This window comes from Taudactylus pleione, unplaced genomic scaffold (genome assembly GCF_031769625.1).
Source record: "Taudactylus pleione unplaced genomic scaffold, aTauple2 ptg000092l, whole genome shotgun sequence".
NCBI lineage: Eukaryota > Metazoa > Chordata > Amphibia > Anura > Myobatrachidae > Taudactylus > Taudactylus pleione.
Window position 1 is genome coordinate 3,418,720 of NW_028284494.1, and position 16,511 is coordinate 3,435,230.

At 41.3% G+C, this 16,511-nt stretch overlaps 1 protein-coding gene across 3 annotated transcripts in view; it reads left to right on the forward strand.

The window, feature by feature from the left end:
• Positions 1-6,654, forward strand: part of PDE4D (phosphodiesterase 4D) — a 968,852-nt gene extending 962,198 nt beyond the window's left edge. For all 3 annotated transcript variants that reach the window (XM_088469385.1, XM_088469386.1, XM_088469387.1), the window contains one exon: positions 692-6,654. In XM_088469385.1, the coding sequence (XP_088325511.1) occupies positions 692-1,093 (402 nt within the window). In that variant the 3' untranslated portion in view covers positions 1,094-6,654. The remainder of the gene's footprint in view (positions 1-691) is intronic.
• Positions 6,655-16,511: the final 9,857 nt, after the last annotated feature.

The window sequence follows — 16,511 nt, forward strand, 5'->3', positions numbered from 1 at the left end:
GTCACCCTGGACATCGGTACACACTTGAAAGATGTAATGAAAGACAGAACAATCACTGTTCTGTCCTTCATTAACTTGTACAGGCTCACATGCAGTATCGTATGATTGACTGTGCAGCATGGCCAATCGCACGATATCGCATGCGACCGCGGGTACGCGCAAATCGGGCCGATATCGTACAGGTGCGTATGCACCCTAAGTGATGCTTTTGTCAATCTAATCAATTTTATAGGACTACACTAGAATCTCTCTTCCTCGCTAGATTGATGTTCCAGCTGGGGGGAGATTTAAAATGCTTAATTAGAAATTTATTTTTCTTTAAATAGCAAGTTACATAAGCACATTTTTAAACATAGATTTTTTCTTAGCTGACCTCCTACAAATGATTGTCTTCTATTCAAAATCGCACTTGAGGTTACACAATATTGATGCTTAAGAACAGCATCCTAAAAGTCTCCATTACAACCCAGAAAATCTGTTGTGCAGTGTCGCCCTGTCAGCGGGATTTTTTTCCTATTTGTAATTAACGCAGCCATTAAAAATAAATATGCAAACCAAAGTAAAATGATTTAAACATCAAAATTATCCTTCGTAATTTCTTGTTGATGAAAATGTTAATACAGCAAGTCAATTTAATATGTATAAATTAAAGGCCATCCAAAAACATTTCTCCTCTTTTCTTTCGTAATAGGTCGGCTTTATAGACTACATTGTTCATCCACTGTGGGAGACGTGGGCAGACCTCGTTCACCCGGATGCCCAAGATATTCTGGACACTTTGGAGGACAATCGAGAGTGGTATCAAAGCACAATTCCCCAGAGTCCATCCCCTGCCCCGGATGAGCAGGAAGACGGTAGACAAGGCCAAACAGAAAAATTCCAGTTTGAACTAACACTGGAAGAGGATGGGGAGTCGGACACGGAAAAGGACAGTGGCAGCCAAGTGGAAGAAGACACCAGCTGTAGTGACTCAAAGACCCTTTGTACACAGGACTCTGAATCAACAGAAATTCCACTTGATGAACAGGTGGAAGACGAAGAAAGCCAGATAGAACCTAGCGCATTAGAAGGAGAGCATTCTCCAGACACGTAGCAGTGTGGAACGCTTTCCCTCTTATCTCTCTTATTTTTTTTGTTATGTTTTTATCTTATTTTTTTTAGAAAATGGTTTCCAAAGTGCATGAAACATGCCGCAACCATGCTCACACCTCACTTTCATCTGCCAGGATATTTGTTGATCAAAACTGACCTTATTTACTCAGTTTGGCACTCAGGAATATTAACCGAAATCCATAACCACAGCATTGAAAAGCTAACCCGTAAACATTGGCAGACAATTAAAATCATCTGCTACTCCAAAAGGTTTCTCGTCGAGCGACGAGAGCAGGAAAGACCACGCGGCTATGCTTGCAAAGAAGAACAAGCAGCAACCGGGGTAAGAGAGAAGTAGTACTAGAGTGCTAGCCTTTTTTGCAACAGGAAGGTGGAGATGTCGAATTTTAAGACACATCATAGCTGGTATAGCATCGGGATAGTGAGCTGTGGAGATTACATCATTTTCTAATTTTAAGTCTTCCTGATTAAATGACTGAAAAAAAATATATATAAAAAAAGAAAAAGCTGCCGCTCATTGGGCTGCAACATCCTTTGCATTTTGTATCATATGTAATACAATTTTTTTTGTAGAGCTTAGTTTTATTATTAAATATATTGAGGTATTCTATTTAAAAAAAAAAAAAAAAAAAACAAACGAAAAAAAAAAAGGTACATTCATCCGCCACTGATTTTTTTTCCAAAGAGTAACTTGCAAGTTTTCACTACAAGTAACGTTCTACACTGGACAACTTCTCCGTTTTTATGGATTTTTTTGCACCTTAGAATTTCATAGCAATTGATCGGACTGTAGAGATCCATTCTTTTATATGCTTGTATCTTTCTTACAGACACTGTCTTGCAGGAAACCATTTCAGTACAACTTAGTTTATAATCCTCTTTTAATGTTCTGATTAGCACAGAGAGAATGCATTGGCCACTTTCCAATATAGTATGGAAGGTTACCCCTCTTTCGTCATGTACAGTCCACCCCGTATCAATGTCGCAAGCCCCGCTAAACTACAAAATAGGCATAACATTATCCAAGGTTTTGTGTGATCTTTAAGCTCCATGCTATGTACGTGAATATAAATGTAATGCAAATATGTTTCATACTGAATGCCTTTAGCTGTGTTCCATGTCATAACCTAATTGGCTTGAGAGCCATATCATAGAAAGTTGAAAATATGTTCTACAATGTTTTATAGGCATATAGCTGTATCCTATAGCTGTGAAATTGTAGCATACAGCTATGGTGATTAATACTAGAACTATCTATATATATATTCCGTATTTAGGTGTAACACTCGGGCAAAGAATACCTATCGCAGGCAGTAAATGAAATCAACTTTTCAGTGCTACTTTATTTGGCACTGTCTTTAGGATAACAAACAAATAAATTACTTAAACTCGCCTTATATTCCCAAGAAAGACCACCAGGTGTGGAAACTAACTGACCGGACCCGGAACGCCGATGTCCGTCCCGCGCCACCAAAGAGCGATGTTATCACCGTGCGATCAACGCATGGTGCATGACAGAGCCCATCACAAAGGAAACTATACAAACAAATAGTACTGGCTGCGTTAGAAACAAATTGGCAAGTAACAATATGATCAATTACAGAAGGTCATCAATAATATAAAACAGATCAACATGTCTTAAACACATCTAGTATGAGGTAAACAAAAGAGCACAATAAACTAAATATAATTCAGTTATTAAAACATGTTAACATGTTTTAATAACTGGTATTCTTTACCCGAATGCTGCACTTACATACTGGATATTGCTTTTCTATGAGTACAACGGGTTCAAATATTGTTTCAGTTGGAGTGCCGGACCTTGTTTATATAATTTTTATACGCATCATGACCCAACATTTCTTAAAATAAATACAGCTTTAGAAAAAGTCCATGTTCATTCTAGAGCTAAAAGTAAAAAAAAAATTAATAATAAAATAAAATGTAATCTTGCCTGTCTAAATTGGCAGCGGTGAACGAGCAATGTTACTAGCAAAGCTTTTGGCACTAACGGAGAATGTCTGTCTAGTTTTAAAATCATCTGTACTCTGTAAAAAGAATGCATCGAATTGCATGCATATGCATACTAATCTTTTTGTGTATGATCTTGCCCAAAACAAAATATTTTTGACTAAAAATATAAAAAAAAAGTACAGAAAAAAAGTAAAGTTCTTCAAAACAAAAAAAAAGGATTTCAGCCTTTGGCGTAGCCTTAAGTGTCTCTTACTTGTGTTTCACGCCTTTAAACTAGTTTTTATTTGAAAAGAAAACGTAGAAAATGTCTCATTCGCAGTCAATACCTCCAGCAAAATCTATATTGGTAAAATGCTTTTATAGCACCCACTGTGCTGTCCCATATGTAGAGATTTCCCATTTCACGTATCACTGATGCTGTTCATCTCTTTTCCTCCCCATGGAGTGCCTGGAATGTTACCATTAAAAAAAAAGCAATATTTATTTCCAAAAATAAAAGATAGACCTGAAAGGGTTAACAACTGCACTAATGGAAATTGTTTCATAGTACTGAACACATCACACCATTAAGCATGCAAGAATTGAAAAAATATAAATAAATATACATCCATCGTCCATGGACAATCAGCGAGTATGAAAAGACAATTTTTCGTAGAGCAATCTAATGCACTGTATAATCCTTTTCTTTCCTTTTTTTTCTTCTCTTTTTTTTTTTTTTTGTCCCGTTTGTCAAAGTGTGCTGTAAAACATTACACACTGCTTTAAATAATATACAATTTTAAGTGGCTTTTTTGGTGTTATTTTTTTTTATTATTATAATTTCTTTTTACATATAAATCCTAATATGCCATAAGTAAAAAATGCTACCCATTTGGTGCTGCGTGGCTATACATTGGTAACAGTATGCTTTATCTTGCAAGTTACTGTTGTCAGCAATTTTTTTAATATATATTATTTTTGTCACCATTTGTTCTAGTTTTATGTGAAGGCTTGTATAGAAGGTACAAAATATTGCTTTCAAAAGGAAAAAAAACTTGAATGAAATGGATTTACAGAGAGCTGTGTCAAAGTGCAACGTGTTTTTTTATTATAAACATATTTATTTTTTATTACTTTCGTGCCATTCATTATTTTCCTCACCGAATGACCTTACCTGTAATACAGTCTTGTTTGTCTCTGTTTACAACCATGTATTTATTGTAATGTACATAATGTTAATTGTAAAATAACAGTTCTTATTATAACATCATCTTTATCTGGGTGATGTTCCTATATCTTGAAACTCTTGGCGAGAGAATTCTGTATATTTACTCCTTGTACAATTTTCTTCTGTATTATAATATCACCTTAGAGCTTCTTTATGGAAAATTTGAAGAAAAACAAATCTAAAAAAAATGCTACATTTAAAAGCTGCAGGTCTTTGGTCCCAGGGCTGTGCCTTAACTCTGAACTAAATTTTAATGTGTTTTGCTGCATTTGGTAAAGGTAGTAGAAGGAAAAAGGCTGGGCATTTCAGTGGGGATTTCTCTACAGTTCATTCATGCACTTTTATATCTTTCATAGAACGAGTCCAATATGTGAGGTGGATACAAAAAGGACTCATGCAAATATACTGTACAGTATGTGGAATGTAAGAAATAGCTGTGTTTCTAATATTTCTTATTTAATCATTTCCATTTAGAACCTATTTTTTTTAATTTCTTTTCAAATAGTGCAAAAAAAAAAAGTTTAAACTTTTTTTTTTTTTACCTTATTAGCACAATAAATTGATTCATATTTATAAATGTCCTAAATGTAAAAACTGATTGCTGTTAATAGTAGCAATTGGGCTGGGAAAGATTTGGGGAGTGGGGGAGGTTAATGCCAGGGGAGACTATTGTATATGGATATACCGAATCCATTGCTTGACCATTTTAAGTACCATCTCCGCATGAAACGGTAATCTTCCCCTTTACCATTCTCCCACAGCCCGATTGATATCAATACAAGGGTCAGATTTCACTCTAGAAGGGTGGACTAGCCCTTGATCATTTTTATTTCCTGACCAATTAGATTCTCGGCAGGCAGCGTTATAAGTAAATATAATACATGGAAGTTATCACATGGTTCTCACAGCTTATACAACGGTCTCATGTATTTGCTGTACACCCATATATTGTTATTTTTATGTAATCTATAAATATATATACATTATATAAATATATATATATATATATATAATTACATTCATATACATGCATCATCTTTTTATTATTTCTATCACATGCTATAAATGCACTCCTCATCCATTTTTGCTTTGTATCATCCCCCAAAGCAATATTTAACTCGTGTATATACATTTTCACATACAGTGTGTGTAATATAATAGAGGGATAACATAACTCATTGTAGCGGTTTTCCAATATCGCATTTACTCTGCTGCATGTATAGAAAACTTAGGACTTTTTCTATTTGCGACGTTTCAGAATAATGACACTTATACTGGTGTTCTAGAAATCCAAAGCTCTTCTTTTTTTTTTTTTTTTTTTAGAAAAGTAATGTATACAGTAGATAACATTGTACAGAGATGTATAGTTGCACTATAATATTGAAATAACACATATCTTCCTATATAATATTTATATTATTTAAGCTACTGTACAGGTTTAATGGGAGAAGATACCAAGGGGATGATCTAATGACCAAAGCTATTGTTAAGGCATAAAAGCCTTCAAAATAGTCTTTCTCTCCCCATGGTACATCCAAAACTAACTACATTTGCTTATGTACATAGCAGTGTCTAAGCAGTGTAGTTTCCTGCCTCAAAATGATGGATGTATTTTGTGCAATATAATTGTAATACGTAGGTATTACACAGCGCCTGGTCATCATTGGCTAGATAACCAACTTTGACCAGTTGTCTTTCCCCCTTAAACACTGTTGTGTGCGTTCTGGCCAGTTAAAACCCATGAGCACTGTGGGAGAGATATATCAAGCAATGTAAAAAAAAATGGAGAAGTGGGCAAGTGAAGGATTTAACCACAGCAACCAATCAGCTTTGAGATAGTATTTTTCAAGTACATTCTATAAAATGTTAGGTGATAGCTGAATTTCTCCAGTTCTCCTCTCTTTACTCTGCCTGATACTGTACACCTCCCCCTGTATCTCCTAATGCGACACACCCTGATAGATCTATGTCATTCCATCGCTGCCCAGCCATCAAGTCGGTGACTGCTCCGTGAGAGATTCTTTTACGTAGGTAATCAGAGCCTCCTTTTTTTGACACACAAACTGTAGATTTTAGCAGCCCTGGTCCAAAGGATTATGATTGCTTTTGTGTTAAAATATGTTAAAAAAATAAAACAAGGGATTCTAAAAGCTCCATACTCCAGAATTATTTATGTTGTTGATTTTTTTTTTTTTCTTGGGGTGTATGTCAGTAGAATGGCATCCTGTGTGAACACTGCAAATGATTTTCAATGTTTCTTAGCCTCTTTAACAGCCTATGGGATAGTACTGTAAATCAATATCTTCATATGAATTTTTTTTATATGCAATGGAAATAAAAGCATGGGTTGGTTCTGCCTATCTTTGTGTGTTTATGTCTACTTTATGCTAGGAGGTCTTGATGAGAGTGACACGTGACTGTCAATTATGGTCGTGATGGAATCACCGTGATGGAATCACAGGTACAGAAATTGATATACCTATGAGGATGTGGGGTTTTTTATTAGATAGTACTGGACTGTTCATGGGTGGCTTTAGAGAGGAAGTGATCCGTGTACAGTCTCTGCGCAGGCCCCATCCTCTCTCGTGGGGGTGTACAGGTGAGTAGACTATGCCAGAGTCTGTTGCACATGTGCTGGTCTCTGTTAACATGACGCCTGCACCTTGTTCCCGGTGATTTTTCTAGTGCACATCTCTGGGGAAATGGTCACCGCACCATTTTCCTGGTGATCTGTGAGCGCAGTTGTGGAACTCCGGTGAGGTGCGCCTTTCACCCATAATAGACACTTATCTAAATAAATAACACATGACAACTGGAGTTTGCTTTCGGATTGTTCAAATCTATTTTGACATTAAAGATCAAGATTATTTTTATAAATTGTTAGTATGGTGGAGGACAAGAGGGCGACGACAACAAAACAAGACAACAACATGCATACCATAACACAGTCATTGGTGTTCAACTCTCCCAAATACACCACAGCACTCTAGGACATAAGTAATCCATTTTCCCAGTCTGGACGATATGTCTAAACTTCATAATCCATTGTGAGGGGAGTGCAAACAAACTCCTATAATATTGCACGTTCACTAAAACAGCTGCTCTTTTGGCCACCAGACAACAATATAAGCCCACAAGAAGACAGAAGGAAGAGCTGCAAACTAATGCTGGCCATACACGGGACGATTTATAACACCATTTTGGCAGTTTCTACAGGTTGGACAGACCAATCATTTGAAAATAGTTGTATTTTGAGTCTTTTGCAACCCCGATGCGCGTCCCAGCCATCATCTAGTTGGATCGCAGATCAGATGGTTTTGCAGAGAGATCTCAACTGATCGTGTAGGAATTGACACACATTATGTGATGTGATTGATCAAATCGTATGGTCTTATGTGAATAGTTGCATTTTAAATACAAATCGTCCTGTATCTGAAGGGAAGAATTTTCAAGGGAAATCGTACAACCGATCTGACCAACTTTTGAATCTCACCGTGTATGGCCACCTTAACTGTAATAAACAGTGCCGACTCCTCAGTTACAGGAGCTGGGTGCTGCACTGTGGCATTACGCACAGCACTTGGCTTCTGACACGGAGCCGGCACTGCACACAGAGTGATCCCCTGGTGCGAACTGGTCTGTGTACAGCCCTCCCCGCACCAGGTGTCACCGCGGGGAGGGATGCCACTTACAGTAAATCTAATAAAACTCCACCCCTCACCATCCATAGGTTCACACTTAACTAAAGCTGGGTACACATTAGACAATGTTTCGGCTGATGCAACGGGTTGGTCCGATATATATTGTCAAAATCGCTAATGTGTATGCTCTGTGTCGGGCCTTGCACGCTCTCGTTTGGTCGTCAGTCGCATCGTCAGGTTGGCCCTACATGCAGCTCAATCTGACAATGTGACTGAAGACCCCATACAGCAGAATGCGGCTGGTGTCGAAATATGGGGCGGGCGGGCACCGGATCGTCTAATGTGTACCGGCTGCCTTATAGGGTAAGTGTTAGTAAGGGAAGAAGGGAGGAGAACTGTTGTCAAGTGCTGGAGCTACAGAGTGTCAACGTGAGCCTCATGATAAGAAGTCCAGGGAGACCAGATTCTAGTAAATGTGTGGGCATTCGTGCAGACAGCGAGTGATATTTTCCAAATGGTAAGTGTGCCTACTGGAGTTGTGTAAAGCAGAAGAGGAGGGGGTCTACTTTCTGCCAGAGGGCCTCAATGGCACAATTAGCACCGTTGAGGATGTGCCGAATAAGTGCTTGGATATTTCTATCAACATTGAGGATGGTCCCCATCTCAATTTCTTAAAGGAGCCACTCACAACTAGATCCTCTGGGTTTAACATGGTCTCAGGCTTAAGGTCAGCCTTACGCTTCACATAAAATTCTGCCCAAGGGAAACCAAATACAAATCACACGAGATTTAGGGCCTGATTCAGACCCACTCGCGAGAGCTGAGTGCTCGCAAGCGGGTCGATGTTGCCCAAGTGCGCATACCCAAGCCGTCGTTATGGGTCTCGCACCAAAGGGGGCGTGCGGTCGATGGTGATGCGAGCAGCCAGGAGGCCGCTCCAAAAGGTAGGAGGGACGGCCCTGATTCAGAGCGAGCGCTCTGTCTGAGCGTCCAGCTCTGAATCAGGGCCTTAGTGCCTTATTCAACCTCGGACGCTTGACCTATATGGTTGCAGCTGTCCCTCGGTTGTTTTACTGCGCATGCGCTGGAGCGATGATGCTGCAGCGCCAGATGCAGTGATTGAAAAGCCGCGGCCTGGGGTGGGAAAGGCGCATTCAGAAAATGGAGGTGTGCTGCCTCTGTTTCTGGGGTGTGCTGAAACCAGCGACTGCATCGTCGGCTGCAGCATCTCTGGCCTCAGCTCCTGGACATTCTGAGCAAGCTTAGGGTTGCACAAGTGTCCGATGGTTGTGATGGAGATCTGATACTGCGTCTTCGGATGCATGCACCAGATCTGGGAAGCCGGTAGTGGGCGCCTTTCACATGGCTTCTTAAAACCGAAATTGTAGCAATGACCCCTCATGAGTCCACCTATGAATCAGGCCCTGAGCATGTTCCCTGTAGTCTTGACCTCATATTACCCTTATGGAACAAAAGGTTTGTTTACCTTTGAGCAAACAATATAGCTACAAGTGTATACACGGCATAAGATACCGATAGAGCAGTTGAAATACACTATTGCGAAAGCTGACATTTATGTCTGGGTCGACAACTCAATTAGAATTTAACCTCTAGCAGCAACAGAACAAAAGAGCCTAATGCCCAACAGTACTACCATAACCTTATGTAGTGTTTCATAACAGTGGCTCAGATAGTAAAAAAAAAAAGAGCATAAACAAGCCTCACAAAAAAAGCACCAAGATCATATTTGGAGCATGATAATTTTTTTCCCATTCTTTGTTACCAGTAAGGCTAAATGGCCAGCCCCATCTTTGGCATTATGGCTGTTGAGTACATCCGTCAACATTCTCCTGAGTTGTAGGGTATGCATGCCACAAGAGGCTTTGGAAGATGTGTATCCCATGGCCTTCAAAATCCACATGATCCAGATGCCTCACACTCTTAAGTGTTTCTTCTTTTTGGGCAAAATAATGTAACCTACAGGTGACATCACAAGGATGAACAATCAACACCTCTCTGGAATGCAAGGCTCTGTGTACTGTCAGAGGGGATGAACTCTACAATTTTAAGTTAGAATTTCATTACAGAATTGTTATATAACATTGGGTGTTTGAAAGTTTGCTACCTCACTGCGGACTGTCTCTTGCTATTTTGTTTCCAGCAGTTAAAAAAAAGTCGGTAAGTCCTGTTTGGTTGGCAAGAATTGCAAAGCTGTGACGTTATAAGGCTCCAACACAGCAGAATTATATTACTGGCAAATCTCAAGAGGGGGGTGGGGGGATGTGGTGGGATGCTCACAGGTGGGCGATAATTGGTGTAGATACAGACTCTGATGTGTTAGACATTTTTTATTGCATTATTCTTATCCTTGCCCATTTGTATAGAGTGATGAATAGGTGTGCACGTAGAATTCAGGTGGGAAGTCACCACTGGCAATTCCCCTATAAATGAATGATGTAGGGTGGCTATCCACAGTGTCAGTGGTAGGGTCTGTCAAACAGGATGTAGTTCATTTACCGGTGGCCGGGCGGTCGAAAGCCCGACTCCAAATTAAAGATAGGCGTTGAAATCCCAACAGCTGCCATCCCGAACAAAGGTAAGCGGGGCATGTTAGTTGTTAGCCGTGGGGGGGAGGAGGGTTAGGTGTAGGGATCCCCGGGGGGAGATTAGGGTTAGGCTACTGGAAGGGGAGTTAGGGTTAGGCGCCACCGGGGGGGAGGTTAGGTACTCCCCCTGGAAGGGTTAGGTTTAGGGTGCGGGAAGGGGGGGGGTTAGGGTTAGGCACCACCGTGGGAAGGTTAGGGTTAGGCACCACTGCCCCTGTCGGGATCTTCATGAATTGAGATGCCGCCGGTATTTCATACCCATCCCCTACATACAGTGTGTCAGTATGACATAGCATTGAATAGTAGGGGCAGTTAACATGGGTAAGCGGCTTCTTCAACCCTGTGACAGCTACGGATGAGCAGCAGAGAGTTACAGTATAATGATATTATGGGCCTGATTCAGGGATGCACATAATGCCAATGTTTTCAGTCTGCGCATGCATCAGAGTTGCCCAGCGCATGCATCCTGACTGCAGAAAGATGCAGAGCGAAATTCAGATCCATGCAATGTTAGTGGGCGTTTCTGGGAGGTGACCGCCAGATGGAGGTGCGTTGCGGGTCAAAGACGCAGTTGCAATGACGCCGGTGCCATGTTCAGACAGAGACATCGCACCTGCCATAGGATTCATTTGCTCAGCGGTCTCAGTAGAGAGCCCACCGGCTGCAGCATTAGCATAAAGACGCAGTGGCGGCTGCGTGAAGAGATGCAGCGACAATAGAGGCCACCTGGGAATCAGGCCCTATAGGAGAACCAGTATAACTGGTGCAGAGAAAGCATTACTCAGCAGCAAGGGAGCAGAAGGTATAGCCTGCAACCGGGGAGTGTGGGAGAAATATCTTGTTTCTGATTGGTTCACCTGAAGTCATTTGCCTCTTGGTGGGCTGCCATGGGATTCATGTATAGAGAGCTGGGGTACCGCCTGGGTCTTTTTGCTTTCATTGGAAGAGTATAAAATTCAACTAATGTTGGTACTCTGATTTATTAGAATTAGAGCCATCCTGTTATTATTAGATGCATCCTGAGAGTAAGGGCTCTTTCACGCTTCACATTAATAAAAAACGGATTTACACATTTTTATGCCCGTGTGAGAGATGTGTAAAGCTGAGTTTTATTAATATGAATGTGAGAATGAGTTACCAGAAAACCTGACATTGGGAGACTAATCTGGGTATGTTTTGCTGGCTGGCAGCTGAGAGTAAGGAGATCTTCTCTCACGTCTTTATGCTGGTACTGAGACTTGCCTTTACTTGTACTTTTTCCCAGTTACAAATTGGTTGCATCTTGCTTTTATTCTTTCATAGCCCTTTACTTCTGCAGACAGAAAGTTTGTCATAGTAAAAGTGAATCTGGCGAGTCCCGGAGGTCTGACATACTGCAACAGTCACCTGTCTGTCACCTCTCACTGCAGATCCCGTGGAAGCTGCAGTAGCTGAATTGACTGTTCCATTTGAGCCCTATCATTTTCCAGGCTGGGATGGAACTGCTGTTATCACATGGGGGTGACCTACACCCCCTGAGAAGCAGTGCATCCACTACTGCACTACTACTTCTACTCAAAAACACCTCTGGGAATCTTCGTATCCATCTGCTCCACTATGACTGTACCTGAGATTCATCAATACCTGATGATTTATACTGTAGAGGCAGAATATTGGCTATTTCCTGCGCTTCGCTAAGAGCCAGCAACAATTTGAAATCTATCTCTAAATTATGAATAAAAGCCGAGCTGCATATGACCATAGAGTGGTCTCACTCTAGGATCAATCTACAGTATGACTCAGAGGCCTATTCATCATACGATAAATGGCCCAATAACCATTTGGAAACAATAGTTTCCGAATATTTAGGTTACCGGGCCATTCATCATCAGGGGCCCGATAGGACCCTCTGATATTCAGCAAACTCCAAAAACTGAATGTTTTTGGAGTTTGCTTCCGAGAACAAACGCCATCTTCAGACGGCAATTGCTCTCGTAGCCCAGCTCCATCCTGTGGGAAAGAGTTCCAGGGATGCGAAGAGGGATCCGAGATGACTTCGGGTCACACATGCGTAGCTGGGCCAACGGGGAGGAGGTAAGTAATGCAGCTACATCTGTAGCTGCGATACTAACTGAGGGGACAGTTCCTTCTCAGAGAAGCTGTCCCCACACCGGAGCAATGATGAACAGCTCCGGCGCAAGGCTTCCCCCCACTGCGAGTTGTATACTTGAGTATCGGTCGCAACGAGATCATTACTTAATCACCAGAGGCCATACAGCCTCCGATGATGAATAGGCCCCAGAATCTGGTTAAGTGACTCAAAATAAGCAATGACAAACTCATTTCATCTACATGAAATTAACCCCTGTCTGTGGGAAGCCAGACTACTACTAATTACAGTATATACATAGCAACCAAGCACATACATGGAACATTACCTAACCCACTTTACATTTATATCTTAAAATCTGCTTTTGTAGCTTACATTGTTGCAGTTCCCTATATTTTAATATCTAATTTCAAATAATACCAGAGTTCCTAAACAATGAAAGTTCCAATTGCAATTAACTTGGGGGAGGGGGGGGGCTGGCAGAGGGCAGCGCTTCAATTTGTTGATTGTTTTTTTTTCTCAAAATATTCAGATTTTACACATACAGGGAGTTCGGAAAGTCCCTCCGCAGTGACTGTGTCCTAAGTGTGTGAAAGTCCAAATAAGGGAGACACACCAATTGCCAGTGTGTACCAGCCGGTGATGTTTGGCAGCGTTTGAGGTGGCAGTTGGTGTGGCTCCCCTATTTGAATTTTGGACCACCTCTGGACCCGCACACTGTCTGTCACACACGTAGCACACAGTCACTGTATATGTATACTACACATGCAGTACATATCATTAGTCATAAACATGGCATGTATCTCCTACACTGGGTTGGTGAATGTGGGATACTTTTTACTGTTGAACTTCAGTTCCCAAATGTTGCAGAACGTGCTCCTTAGTTCAAGCATCTACAGGGAAGATTGTAGGATAAACTTCACTGTCACCAGAACAGGTAAACTTCAGAACAAAGCATGGATGATTAGCAGGAGAGACTGCTCAGTGACAACTGTGATATGGATGTACTAAAGGTAAAAATGTGGTAAAATCCCCCAAAATACTGTTTTCGGGGGGGTTTTCATCATTCCCCGAATGTACTAAGCACCTGGAAAGCGATGCATACCGGTGCTTCGTCCCGATGGGTAACGCCACCATCTGGTGGCGTTATCCAATATAAGCCTATGGGCTTCTTAACGGGACCCTCCAGGCTGGGATCGATCCCTCCCATGAGCCCCAGCGGCCGTCGGCCTTCTGCCCATGTGCAAAAGGACGCCAGAGGGACTTCTGAGTGTTAACCCGGAAGTCCCTCTGCCTGGCAGCATCGCAAAGGACGGCTGTTATCGGGAGAGCTGTCCTTTGCAAAATTCTTGTTACATACCGCGGTAATTAACCGCGGTGTGTGCCTGAAGTCAGGGGGGATGTCCCGCATCGCTAATGCGGTGCTTAGCATATCCCGCCCAGTAGCTGTTGTTATGCTCGGACATCAGCAAGGCCTGGCCTTCCCAAAATTTTTGCATATGCTGGCCCAAGTGGTAGAATACCCAGCTGCCACCTGTAGAACTATCCACATGGTCAGCCATAAATCAGCAGTAGTATCATTGTGGGGCTGATAGTGTAGGGGATGTACACGTCCACATGGTATTGGCCACACCCACACACTGCTGGTCACACCTCCTAAAGTTCTCATAATAGGCCCATGATCATTTTCAGCTCCAGGTGCGTATGGAGGAGCAAGTGTTAGATGTGATCAAATCTGTATTCCTGCATTTGTGGCCAGTACAGAGAAAAAACTATATATTCCTGTTCCAGATAATCTGTATAGCTGCCGAGTGCTATCCGGGAGTCAGCCATTTTGGGGGACAGGATCAATGGGCCTGATTCAGAGCTGAACGCTCTGACCAGAGCGCTCGCTCTGAATCAGGGCCGTCCCAGCTAAATTTGGAGCGGCCTCCTGGCCGCTCGCATAGCTGTGGGTGACCACCCACAGCTTATGCGCGTGGCCAAAAAGATGGTCGCGATGGTCAAAGACCATCGCGACTATCGGGCTTGCGACGAGACCCTGCAGTAGGGTCTCGCTTCCGCAAGCCCAGGAGTGATTTTGGCTCTATCAGAGCCAAAATCACTCCCACTGACATCATTACTGATGTCAGTGGGGCCGGACTCAGACGGTAGGCGTTCCCATGGGAACGCCTCCGTCTGGCAGTCACGCCCCCAGCACGCCCACCAAAGGGGGCGTGCTGTCAATCACCATCGACAGCACGCCCCCATTGGTGCGAGACCCGGAGCGACGGAGAGCGTTCATTTTCTGCACACCCACTGCTCTGCTATGCAACTTCACCCCCCCACCGTGGGACACTGTGGCCCGCGGGTGGGACAGTTACAGAAAAACGGGACTGTCCTACTGAATACGGAACAGTTGGGAGGTATGATACTTATCCAGTCAAATAGGAGGAGAGTATAAACTACAGACAGATTTAATTACTAGGATATCTATGGCGGCAGTATAATAGGACTGCATCAGCCCTTAATAAAATCGAATAGGTAATTTGGGATTAACTCTTCTAGTAAGCTTCTATCAACACAAGGTGTGGAGGCACGTCGTGTTTTAATCCTGTAACAGAGGGTTAAATGTATTTCATTTCTAAGTGGGGCTTGGCCACGCCTCCCGCGATTACCTAGGCACAACGAAAAGTACCGTGGACCGGACAGCTCTTTACTGACCTGATTCTACCCACAAAATGACTTTCTCTGCTAGGTTTGTGGTTTGTGGCCAAGAGGCACAATTCAACTGAATACATGAAAACACAATCTTGAAATAGGATCGTGACAAGGCAACGTGACAAGGGTTTACATAAACATGTATTGTAAGAACTTCTCATTTATTAATTAACATTGATTTAGATTGGTTTGTCGCTGTGTGTGATTGATTTGTGTCATGTCATGCGTAATGTATGTGCTTTATAAATAAAAGGATATTATTAATAATAACAGCGTCAGAAAACTCACCAAGAGCTTTACAATTGGCTCAAACACGTAAATAAAACAGTACTGGGTATTAACAGGGAAAGATGTAAGAGAGCTATTGCAGCATGCTTACAATCTATAGGAAAATACAGTGACAAAGATTGCATAGGGAAAGCATCCATGCTGTTATTTTCATTTTTTATTTTTTTTGCAATGTTCCTTTAGTGCTGAACACTGTGCAATGATTCTGTAAATAAACTAATCATTACCATATTGATCAAGATGTTCTATAGAAGCGGCCGGTCAATGTATTGTGCACATTACACATATTGAGCAACAAACAGGAAAACAGCTTAGAACACTTATCATGTCAAATCTTCACCTACATGTCAAAAATAACATGGGGTATTTTTAATGTGTTTATTTTTCAAATGTTACAGCAAATTACTTAAAAATACTTGTTCTGTATTTTTTTTTTTAAACTGAAAAAAAGTGCAAACATTTAAGTAAAGACCGATAAATTTTTTTTTTTAATTTTCCTTTTTTTATTTATTTATTTTTGTGTGTATGTATATATCTATATATATCTATATATATATATATATATATATATATGCATACTGTACATACACGGGTAAAGTCTCCCATATCCAAAGTGCTTGGGACCAGGGGTATTTTGGATATTGGAATATTTGCATACCATAATGACATATCTTGGAAATGGGACCCAAATCTAAAAAACCCCCTGAATGCATTTATGTTTTATAAATAACTTATAGACTAGACACAGCCTGAAGGCAATTTTATACAATATTTTCAATAATTTTGTGGCTCAAAAATTAAATTTATTTTTGTTTCATAAAAACATTTTACACACAGCCTGAAGGCAATTTTATACAATACTTTTAATAATTGTGTGTTTTAAACAAAGTTTG